At 38.1% G+C, this 12,842-nt stretch overlaps 1 protein-coding gene across 3 annotated transcripts in view; it reads right to left on the bottom strand.

Moving 5' to 3' along the window:
- Positions 1–12,842, bottom strand: part of UBE2K (ubiquitin conjugating enzyme E2 K) — a 73,902-nt gene that overhangs the window by 41,140 nt on the left and 19,920 nt on the right. The window contains exon 2 of one of the 3 annotated variants that reach the window (NM_001078671.1): positions 244–337. The exons of the other annotated variants lie outside the window; for them this stretch is intronic. Coding sequence (NP_001072139.1) covers positions 244–337 — 94 coding nt within the window. The remainder of the gene's footprint in view (positions 1–243; positions 338–12,842) is intronic. 3 annotated transcript variants of the gene reach the window in all.

The following is a 12,842-nucleotide window of genomic DNA, read 5'->3' as shown; positions in this document are numbered from 1 at the left end:
AACATAACCTGTAACTTGGCTCTACTAAATGTATTTTGGGAAAATAAAAAAAATAGCTAAAATTCAGTAAGAAAAATAAATCTAGATAAGTATAAATTTATTATTTAAAAATTGCTATATATATCCTTAAGCCAAATGAAGTTACCTTTCATGTAGATTATAAAAGCTTAAGATTATTCTGATTTAATGTTTCAGACAAGGTCTAATATGCACAATTATTTTGATACAGAAAAAAGTACTTGCCTTCATATGGTGTGTCTGGAGGTCCTGCTATTTCTCCTCTTAATTCTGTAAAATTCTCATCTACAAGATCTACTTTAATTTGATTTTTGCTCGTCTTAAAAATAAACAGAAAATAAATGTTAGTTATATCAGCAAGAAAAAAAGCCTATTTTTATTAAAATAGTACCTATAAAAAATTTTGAAACCACTTCTTTCATAAGCTTATCTGCTCTAGTAAAAATAGTAATCTGTGTTTTCCAGAACTCAAGTAGCCAGTTTTAAGAATATTTAAAACAAAAATACTAACAAATTTTAACTCCAATGTTTTTAATGACATAATACCACTTTGAACAATACAATGCCTTGCTGACTTTATAGGAATAGAGAAAAATAGCAGACATTTATTTTATATTTGCCAATTATACATGTATTAATCCAAAGTGATAATGCTATTCATCTGCAGATGAACGTTGCAATATAATACCCCCGGGGCTACATGGGCTCTATCTAGACAGATAGAAAATTCAGGGTCATTAAAAGCCTTTTAGGCTACAAGCTCTCACTGGAATTTCTAGATGTTTAGGTTAACTGAAATATTACACCATCAGTGAAGATGATGAAAGCTCTAAGCATCTAATTAATTCCCTTTCCACAAAATTCCTGAAATCTACATGCCTCACTAGAATCTTCTAATGCCTTCCTGTTTTTATTAGTTTACTTCAATGGCAATTATTTACTTTTCAAAACAGATTTTAATCTTAAATTTATTTACCTCTACTGACTTTGTACTTTACACTTCTCAAAGTATTTTCATATCAACATTATCACTTCAATCTCTCAATAATCTTTAACAACCTATTCTCACAGTAAATGGTGATCACAATCCAGAAAACCCCCAGTGGGCTTCACATTAATGCTCACAAGTACCTGTCTGCAAAGGGGCTCTCCATTTACATTTTGTGACTTCTATCAGTATCTTACACTTCTATTCACCTAATACAATGCCTCCTCCCTTTTCTCAATTTTTTAAAACATAAATCCTTAATATAATTATGTTTTAGAATTCCATGCTTTTACCTAAGTGAACATTTTCTTATGAAAGAAGGCCTTGCAAGATTTCAAGAGTAAATTTTTGCTTTTAAATCTACTTCTTAAACCTGCTTATTACTGGATGAAACAGCGCAAGAATTATTGTTTTAAGGTCCCTGAGTTCCTCCCCATACCCACAGCAGAAGACATCATTTTTACTTTTTCTTCTATATAAATTTAGCACAGAATGTTATATACAGAAAAATATAACTTAAGACCCAAATTTTAAAGATTTCATATGACTAATTTATCTTTTAATAAGAACATAGGATTAAAACTTACTTTATGCATTTTAACTAGTACTGGTTTGTTTCATGACCCTTTTTTACATTTGAAATTAAAGTATTTCATTTTTTCTGAAGATAATTTAACCCCCAAAATAAATTTAATTATAAATGTGCATAATGAAGAACTTCTTCCTGTGTCCTAAAAAATTATTTATTATCCTTGGTATTTGCAGTAGAAGATGGAATGTAAAATTTTAGTAATGGTAAAATATTTGTCCAGGATGCATAGGAATGAATAATGTTAAAATGAAAATCAGAGGCACTGGTCTTTCAGTGACCAATTTAAGAAGTCAAAAGCATAACTACAGACATCTACTCTTCTCCCCTAAGATTTCTTAGGGAAACAAGAATAACCAGATTTTGTACATCATAAATGCTTTCAAAGTTCTCTACAGCTTCCCACAATACCCCCTTCCCCAAAAGAAGTAAATAAGCCTAAAATGGCAGAATACTTAAAGACTCAATTAGACTAAAGTTTGAAGGAAGACAGAAGTAACAAATCAGAAAAGCTACCTACCAGATTGCCCCCAGCTGTCTGGTTAGTAAAATGCTAGATAAACAATTAATTTTTATACCTCCATCTTTACTCCTTCAAAATTATAATTCAGAGAAAAATGAGTCTTTTTTTTCACTCTAGATAAAGAAATACTATTTGTTATGAAACATTTACTAAATCTGCTCAAGAAAATACAACCATCATGATGAATTTAACTGTAAAGAAGCATTCTACACCCTAGAATAGACTCTTTATCTGCACATCACTAAAGATAAAAAGAAAATGGAAAGTTAAAAAAGACAAAGATTTTTCACAGCTTAATTTTTCCATCATGCAACAATCCTTTATTACTTTAAAGATCCAACAATTCTACAATCCATAACTGGGCAATCCCTCTGCCCACATAAACTAACTTAAAATCCCACTTAAAACTCAAGAATAGTAAGGAAAACATGGAAAACAGCAAAATGACAGTATTAGTTAAAGTATCTGGAGTCAGATGTGAGTTGATTCCAGTTCCACCACTTGTTTGTGGTATTAATTCTGGTAAGTCACTTACCATTTAACCTCAATTTTAATACTGTAAATCGAGAATACACCTCAGAACTAAATGAAAATTTCCTGGATAGAAGTAGCATAGTTACCCCTCTCCTGACAATATTAATTATGAAAACCTTTGATTTCAAAACACTATTTTATAAAACTAATTTCACAGGTCTATTTTCAAGCTGAGAATGGAAATGTAATATCTAAAAATAAATTTTAAAATGTGTTTTCAGTGTTAACCACAACAACCAAAGATGCTGACACTTCTGGATGAATCCTGAAGAGCTGTGTTATCACTATACTACATTTTTTCTGAGGACAGCTGGAAAGTTGTTTTTCTATACTTTCTTCTACCAACTCATCTCAACACACAGTGATGAGATCTCTGGTAGTCTTGGTTTTCCTGCTGTTTCCTTGTGGCTCCAATGCATTTCCAACACATAAAAGGAAAAGAGATGAACAACAGCTATGGCTCCTAGTAAACAATTTTTAAATACGCTTTTTAATTAAGAGACCCATGCATAAAGTATGCAAAATAGCATACAATGTTGTAGTTAATTTGGAAGTTGTAAATAAATGAACATTACTGCTAATAAGCAACAGTGAAGAATTTAAAGCAATTCTAATAAATTCCCAAGGTTAAGTACCTTGATGAACTGACATCATCACAAAATTCTTTCAAACAATTTTCAGGATCTACTACATATCAGAAAGCAATCTCAAGTGTCAGTGAAACAACTACATGGCAAAATGAAGTCCCTGCCTACTTGAGTTTATATTCTCATGGAAAGAACTGAAAACAGCAAGATTTTATCATAAAAACACTAAGTACAGAAGTTCCTGCCATGGCGCAGTGGTAACAAACCCGACTAGCACCCATGAGGACGTGAATTCCATCCCTGGCCTTGCTCAGTGGGTTAAGGATTTGGTGTTGTCATGAGCTGTGGTATAGGTCACAGACACTGCTTAGATCCCATATTACTGTGGCTATGGTGTAGGCCAGCAGCTACAGCTCTGATTCGACCCCAAGCCTGGGAACTTCCCATATGCCACGGATGCGGCCCTAAAAAAGACTGAAAAAAGAAAAAAACACTAACTATAAGCTAGTGTTGTGTAACTTGTTTAAAACTTAGAATCTATGTGACCTTGGGCAAGTTAATAACCACTCTGTAATCAGTTTCATCCTCCGGCAAGTGGGGAGTATAATAATACCTACCACATACAGCTCATAGGGGAATTTAACGAATTAACACAGTATTAACACCTGCCAAACAGTAAATGATGAATGCATAGAAGCCATTTAATATTGTAATATGTGATTTTTGATAATGATGTTGGAAAAGAAAACTTTTACCTAAAGCAAGTATTTTAAAGGGATAATTTACCACATTAGCCTCTCTTCTATTTGTTCTAGAAAAAAAAAATTTTTTTTTTTTTGATCTTTTCCTTTTCTAGGGCTGCTCCCGCAGCATATGGAGGTTCCCAGGCTAGGGGCTGAAGCAGCGCTTTAGCCAATGGCCTATGCCAGAGCCACAGCAACTCGGGATCCAAGCCTCGTCTGCAACCCACACCACAGCTCACGGCAACGCCGGATCCTTAACCCACTGAGCAAGGCCTGGGATCAAACCCGAAACCTCATGGTTCCTAGTCGGATTCGTTAATCACTGAGCCACGACGGGAACTCCTAGAAAATGTTTTCTAAAACACAATTTAAACCCAAATTTCAAATCAGCAAATATAATTCTAAACGACCCTTAAAGATGTAATTTTTATAAGCTATTAAAACAATTATCAATCTGTTTCCTAATCTAATCAAGAACTACCAAAATCTAGGAACAACGCTCTTTATTATCGTGTAAATAAATGTGAAATTCACTTCTTCCTAATTTGCTGGAAACAAGGCTTAAAAGATTTAACAGCTGCCATTATTTTCTCCGTTTTGATTTATCGCAGGATACTGAATATAGTTCACTGTGCCATACGGCACCCATTATTTTCTCATAATTTAACATACTTTCCCGTCTATCCTAAAGTTCAAGCAATAAGAAAGATTTATACCTTCAAAGCAGCTAAAAAAAAAAAAAAAATCTGAAGGTTGGAGTTCCCCCCGTGGTGCAGCAGGTTAAGGATCTGGCACTGTCTCCATGGTGACGCAGGTTTGATCCACAGCCTGGTACAGTGTTAACAGCCTGGATCTGGCATGGCAGCACTATGGTGTAGGTCACAGCTGCTGCTAGGATTCAATTCCTGGCCCAGGAATTTGCATATGCTGCATGTGTGGCGATTAAAACAAACAAACAAACAAAAAAACCTGGAGTTCCTGTTGTGGCTCAGTGGTTAATGAATCCGACTAGGAACCATGAGGTTGTGGGTTCGATCTCTGGCCTTGCTCAGTGGGTTAAGGATCCAGAGTTGCCATGAGCTGTGGTGTAGGTTGCAAACTCAGCTCGGATCTTGAGTCACTGTGGCTCTGGTGTAGGCTGGCAGCTACAGCTCCGATTAGACCCCTAGCCTGGGAACCTCCATATGCCGAGGGAGCAGCCCTAGAAAAAGCAAAAAGACAAAACAAAACAAACAAACAAACCAAACACCCTGAAGCTTGGAGCATGTCACATTTCCAAAGCAGGGCTGACATGGAAACTAACTCTTAAAAATTATCATTTTAACATGAAATCAAAATTAAGATTTCAGGAGTTCCCACTGTGGTGCAATGGACCTGGCAGCATCTTGGGAGCGCCAGAATGCAGGTTCAATATCCGGCCTGGCACAGTGGGTTAAGGATCCATTGTTGCCGCAACTGTGGCTTAGGTTGCAAGTGCAGCTCGGATCTGATTCCTGTCCCAGAATTCCACATGCCATGATGTGGACAATAATGAAAAAAATTAAATAAATAAAAATCAAGATTTCTGAGATACTTCACATTTAGTGGCCATACCCACAGCATGCAAAAGTTCCTAGGCCAGGGATCAAACCAGAGTCACAGCAGTGATAATACCAGATCCATAACCCACTAAGCCACCAGGGAACTCCTATTTCACATTTTAAAATACTAAGTCTTTAAGATCTAGTGTATAACTTAAAACTATAGCATATTTAAGTGTTCTAAAGCCACATGTAGAAGTTCCCTTCTGGCCTAGTGCTTAAGGATTAGGTATCATCACTGCTGTGGCTAGGGTTCAGTCCCTGGCCCGAGAACATCCACATTCCACAGGCACATCAATAATAATAATTACAATAATAAAGCCACATGTAATAGGCAATGTCACAGAAATAAAAAGTAAAATATTTATTTTTGGGAGAGGAGAGTGGGAAATAGAATGGATCTGTTAATGGGCACAAGGATTCTTTTGGAGGTAATGAGAATGGATGAGAATATTCTGGAAGAGATATTGGTAATCGTTGCACAACTTTGTAAATACACTAAAAACCACTGAATTACATACTTTTAAAAGAGTAATTTTTGGAGTTCCTATTGTGGCTCAGCAGGTTAAGAACCCAACTAGTATTCATGAGGATGCAGATTTGATCTCAGGCCTGCTCAGTGGGTGAAGGATTGAGAGCTGGCACAAGCTGTGTCTTAGGTTGCAAATGTGGCTCAGATTCAGCCTTGCTGTGGCTGTGGTTGTGGTTGTGGTGTAGGCCAGCAGCTGCAGCTCTGATTCAACCCGTAGCCCTGGAACTTCAATATGCTACAGATGTGGCCCTAAAAATGTAAGAAAAAAATTATTTTTAAAAACTTGAAGGGAAAAAAAAAAAGGCACATACGGCTAGTGGGTACAGTATTGAAAAGTATAGCTCCAGCAGTTCCTGCTGTGGCTCAGCAGGTTATGAACCCGACTAATATCCATGAGGATGCAGGTTCGACCCCTGGCCCCCCTCAGTGGGTTAAGGATCCAACACTGCCCTGAACTGTGGTGCAGGTCACAGAATCGACCAGCTCCAATTCGACCCCTGGGAATTTCCACATGCTGCACATGAGGCCCTAAAAACCAAAAAAAAAAATTTTTTTTAATTAAAAAATTGAAAAGAAAACTATAGCTCCAGAAAACCAAGAAACAATAGCCTCTCCAATTATAGCAACAGTGTGCCATTAAAATTTGCTTTCTGGGAGTTCCCACTGTGCCCCAGCAGGTTACAAATCTGACTAGTATCCATGAAGATGCAGGTTCAATCCCTGGCCTCGCTCAGTGGGTTAAGGGTTCAGCATTGCTGTAAACTATGGCATAAGTCACAGACTCGGCTCAGATCTGGTGTTGCTGTGGTTGTGGTGTAGGCTGGCAGCTACAGTTCCAATTTGACCCTTAGCCTCCGAACTTTCATATGCTGCAGGTGAGGCCCTAAAAAGACTGGACTTCTGTCATATTCCACACAATCTAGAATGCAGGATAACTAAAGTTCTGAACTTAATAATTCCATGAATATTTACTGAGTACTCAATATTTACAAAGTAAATAGGTACTGGTGGTAAAATGATCAACCAGAAATGCTCTCGAACCTATTTATCCCCATAAACAGAGCTTTTGCTCTAAGCAAACAACATTGGAGTTTCCGGCATGGCGCAGTGGAAACGAATCTGACTAGGAACCATGAGGTTGCGGGTTCAATCCCTGGCCTTGCTCAGTGGGTTAAGGATCTGGCGTTGCCATGAGCTGTGGTGTAGGTTGCTGATGTGGCTCGGATCCCGTGTTGCTGTGGCTGTGGTGTAGGCCAGCAGCTGCAGCTCTGATTCAACCCCTAGCCTGGGAACCTCCATATGCCATGTGGGAACGGCCCTAAAAAGCAAAAATAAATAAAGTATTAAACAACATATTATATAATGTTTAAGTATAGGATACCTTGAGAGTCATCATAAGAAGATTTCTTTAAAAGATTTGACTTAGGTAAAACCAATAACAGTATTTCAGGCAGAAAGTCCATCCTGTCCAAAACAGAGACAGTGAAGGACTTGACATGTTTAACAACTGAAAAGCCACCAATAAGACTAGAATATACACAATAAAAGAGCAAAAACATGGCAGAGAAAGTAGGCAGGAGCCAGATTATGCAGGATCATGAAGAACAGTGAGAAAAAGTTGTGATATGACAATCAGATTTGGGTCTTTTAAAACAACCTGGCTAAATTAAATTGAATAAATAAAACAAAACAACCTGGCTGTGTTTGTGCCGGTTAGGTGGGGAATGCCTATAGGTAGATTAAAGGAGATAGAAAGGAATTCAGTAAGAGTGAAAGTCCACTGAGATGAAGAGAAGGAGGTAATTCAAGAGAGATAGGAGGTAAAATTTATAGGACTTAGTTCTTATATACTAAAACTGTATGATCTCAAGGAGGAATAAAATCACTCAATTGATTTTCCACTGCGTGGATGGTAAAACAATAAACTAAGATAAGGAAATTTAGGGGTCAGTGTTTGGGGAGGAGGGAAAATCAAAAACTCAGTTTTGGACATGTTGAAAAAAATATCTGTGAAAATCCAGAGGACCAAGTAGCCAGTTGAAAACTCAAGTCTAAACTTCAGGGAGTTCCCGTTGTGGTACAACAGAAATGAATCCAACTAGTATCCATGAGGATGCAGGTTCAATCCCTAGCCTAGCTCGGTTGGGGATCCAGCATTGCGGTGAGCTGTGGTGTAGGTCTCAGACATGGCTCAGATCCTGTGTGGCTGTGGCTGGCAGTTGTAGCTCCAATTCAACCCATAGCCTGAGAATTCCATATGCCATGGGTTCGGCCCTTAAAAAAAAAAGAAAGAAAGAAAATGTTTCAGGAGAAAATAGCTGATGTTGCTGAGAGATCAATTAACAATTATAGCTAATATACTTTGTAAGCTCTATTCTAATTGATTTGTAAGTAATAATTCATTTAATCCTCATAACAAGCTTATGTTTACCAATAAGGAAACCAAGATACAAAGAGATCACATAAGCTAATAACAAGCAAAGCCAAGTTTCAAAAATGATGCAGGGAAAAAAAAAAAAAGATGCAGGAGCCAAGGTATATATATTCTACTTCATGACTCTTAAGGTACCATCTATTACAGGACGCCCTGGTGTATGTCAATAAGAAAAACATACTACCATCATTTACACTAAGACAAAATATTTTTCCATTTAGATTTTTTATTTTACACTTACTATAAGAGATTTTAGACTTTGTATACATCACTCTTAAAACTGCACAACGAAAAAAATTATCTTTTTCACATTGAGAGCCCTGAACGTGTACCAAAACATACAATTTCTGAAACATACGCAAGAAACTGGCAATGGGTAGAAAATGGAAGAACTATGGATTGAGGTAAATGGGAGACCACAGTGCTCTTTTAACTTTTGTTGCAAAAGCCTTTTTTCTTTTCTTTTTTTTTTGTTGGATCCTCAGCATGTGGAAGTTCCCAAGTCAGGGACTGAAGCCACGCCACAGTTGCAACCTGTACCACAGCTGTGGCAACATAGGATCTTAACCCTCTGTGCCTTAGGGGGAACTTTCACAAAACACTTTTAAAAGGCTGATGAAGCAGCGAGGTCTTTGCAAAGCGAAAAGATAAAAGTGCCTGCTATAACTGGAGAGTCCATGAAAGGTGAGGGAATGGAAATCTTGATTAAAGAGAATTCTTCTAAATTTTGGCATAAAGGGGGAAGTGAGAAACAAAGCAATATTTTAGATGAAGAAAGAGGTCAGAAGGTGGTCTTCTTTACAACACAGCTGTTATTTAAACGGTATGTTTAAATGCTAGTGGGACAGCTATGGTTGAGAGGGAGAGGTTAAAAATAAAGGACAGGAATTCCTGGCTTAGTGATAACAAACCTGACTAGTATCCATGAAGACTAAGGTTTGATCCCTGGCCTCACTCAATGGGTTACAGATCCGGCACAGCTATGAGCTGTGGTGCAAGTCAAAGACATAGGCTCGGATCCTGAGTTGCTGTGGCTATGGTGTAGGCCGGCAGCTACGGCTCTGATTTGACCCCTAGCCGGGGAACTTCCATATCCCACAAGAGCAGCTCTAAAAAGCAAAAAAGAAATAGCAACAATAACAACAACAACAACAAAGACAAAAGACAAAAAAAAAAAAAGGAGTTCCCGTCGTGGCGCAGTGGTTAACGAATCCGACTAGGAACCATGAGGTTGCGGGTTCGGTCCCTGCCCTTGCTCAGTGGGTTAAGGATCCGGCGTTGCCGTGAGCTGTGGTGTAGGTTGCAGACGCGGCTCGGATCCCGCGTTGCTGTGGCTCTGGCGTAGGCCGGTGGCTACAGCCCTGATTCAACCCCTAGCCTGGGAACCTCCATATGCCGCGGGAGCGGCCCAAGAAATAGCAACAACAACAACAACAACAAAGACAAAAGACAAAAAAAATAAAAAAATTAAAAAAATAAAAAAAAAGCAAAAAATTAAAATTGAAAAAATAAAGGATAGCAGATAACGTACTGAAGATAGAATGGGTGAAATCTAGAACTAGAATAAATGACTGTCCAATGGAAAAACAATCTTAGATCTCTCAAGAATTGAAGTCACAGGGCAAATCACTGCCCCCCCAACTTGAGACAAGTTCCTGCTATGGTGCAGTGGGTTAAGAATCCGGTATTGCCTCTGCAACGGAGTGGGTTTGATCCTTGATCTGGCACAGCGTGTTAAAGATCTGCTGTTGCCATAGCTGTGGTGTAGTTTGAAGCTTCAGCTTCGATTTGATCCCCGGCCTGGGAATTTCCATATGCCATGGGTGCAGCCAAAAAAGAAAAAAATATATATTAATAACCTGGAGAAACAGATGGGCAGAAAAAGAGAATCAAACCAGAACAAAAGCTCACAAACACCTTACACCAGCCAGAATGGCCACCATCAAAGAGTCTATAAACAGTAAGTGCTGGAGAGGGGGCGGAGAAAAAGGAACCCTATGACACCTGTTGGTGGGATTGTAAATTGGTGCAACCACTGTGGAAAACAGTATGGAGATTCCTCAGAAAACTAAAAACAGAACTACCATCTGATCCAGCAATCCCACTCCTGGGTATCTATCCAGAGAAAACCACATCTCGCAAAGACATGGGTACTCCGATGTTCATTGCAGCACTATTTGCAACAGCCAAGACATGGAAACAACCTAAATGTCATCAACAGAGGAGTGGATCAAGAAGATGCGGTACATATACACAATGGAATATTACTCAGCCATTAAAAGGAACGAAATACCAGCATTTTTAGCAACATGGATGGACATGTTTAAGTGAGGTCAGCCATACAAAGAGACACCAACATCAAATGCTATCACTGACATGTGGAATCGGAAAAAACGACAGACTGAACTTCTCTGCAGGATAGATGCTGACTCACAGACTTTGAAAAACTTATGGTCTCCAGAGGAGACAGTTTGGGGGTTGGGGGATGTGCTGGGTTATGGGATAGAAATCCTGTGAAACTGGATTGTTATGATCATTATACAACTACAGATGTGATAAATTCATGTGAGTAATAATAAAAATTTAAAAAAAAAACCCTCACAAACATCTCTGCATGAACCATTACCAGAGTAGGAAAATATAAACTGTAATTGACATTGCTGGAGGCTCAATGGGGATAGGTTTAAGAGCGAAAAACTTCCAGGAGACCCTACCACTTTTGCGAATTTTTACCTCCAGGACTCCTAAAAGATTTTCACAGTGAAGATCAGAGAAAAATTCCATTCTTCTTAACAAGGCTTGTTCTCAAGAGAATAACACCAATTGGGGTTTTAACAGATCTAACCCACCTGAGAGAGGGGCAATACCTAACTCCAGCCCCCACCAGCCTTCCAGTCACACTTAAATAGGGAAGAGACTAAGAAGCACTTCCGGGAGTTCTGTCATGGCACAGCGGAAACAAATCCAACTAGGAATCATGAGGTTGCGGCTTCGATCCCTGGCCTTGCTCAGTGGGTTAAGGATCCGGCGTTGCCATGAGCTGTGGTGAAGGTCACAGACATGGCTTGGATCTGGCATTGCTATGACTCTGTCATAGGCTGGCAGGTGTAGCTCCGATTAGACCCCTAGCCTGGGAACCCCCACATGCCACAGGTGTGGCCCTAAAAGGACAAAATACAAAAAAAAAAAAAAAAAAAAAAAAAAGAAGCACTTCTAAAGGTCATAGTTTACAAGCATAGGCTCACTAAAAGACTAAGACCCAATTATAAGACTACAGAACACTTCCCCTCCCCCTAAACCTTACCATCACATCAGCAGGACTCCTGTATAACAACAGAAAACTATAACTCAAAGAATTATATGTCTAAGGCCTTGTTTAAAAAAAAGTTTCTAAAGAACTCCAAAGACAACAGGGGAGCCAAAAATAAGGACATAAGAGGAAATTTTAGCCTCTGAAACTTACAGCAAAAAGTAAACATAGCCTAATCTCTAGTCAGATAAACATAAAAACTCACCTAAAGACCTATTTAACCTCAGCTGCTTTTATCATGTCTGACTTTAAAGAAAAAAATTACAAGGCATTCTAAAAGACAAAAAACAGAGTTTAGAGAGGTAGAGTAAGCATCAAAATCAGACTCAGATATAAGAGCAATGTTGGAATTAGATGGAAATTTAAAATATGACTAATATGCTAAGTGCTCTAACAGAAAGAGTTGACAACATCCAAAACAGAAGAGTAATTTAAGCAGAAAGATGGAAACTCTAAGAATCAAAAGAGAAGGTCAGAAATCAAAACATTCTAACATATAAAAATTGCTTTTGATGGGCTTATTAGTAGAAAAACATGGAGAAACAATCAGTGAGCTAGAAGAAACATCACTAGGAACTTCTAAGACTGAAATGTAAAAGAAAAATAATGAAAAGATAAAACAATATCGAAAAGGGGTAACATATGAGTAATGGGAATACCAGAACAAGAAGAAAAGAAGAAATATTTGAAGCAATAATAAGAATTTCCCTAAATTAATGACAGATACCAAATCACAGATCCAGGAAGCTCAGAGTTCAAACCAGGATGAATCCCCCCAAAATCTCTACCTAGGTATACATATCATATTCAAACTGAAGAAAATCAAAACAAAGAAAAATTCCCGATAGAAGCAGGGGAAAAAACACCCTGCCTATAAAGGAGCATGGGTAAGAATTACATCAGACTTCTCTTCAGAATTCATAGAAGCAAGAGCAGAATAGAGTGATTTATTTATAAGTGTTAAAAGAAAAAAGCCCCACCAACCTAGATTTCTATATCCAATG

Source organism: Sus scrofa, chromosome 8 (assembly GCF_000003025.6).
Source record: "Sus scrofa isolate TJ Tabasco breed Duroc chromosome 8, Sscrofa11.1, whole genome shotgun sequence".
NCBI lineage: Eukaryota > Metazoa > Chordata > Mammalia > Artiodactyla > Suidae > Sus > Sus scrofa.
The sequence above is the reverse complement of the archived record's forward strand: the minus strand, read 5'-3'. Positions and strand labels throughout refer to the sequence as shown.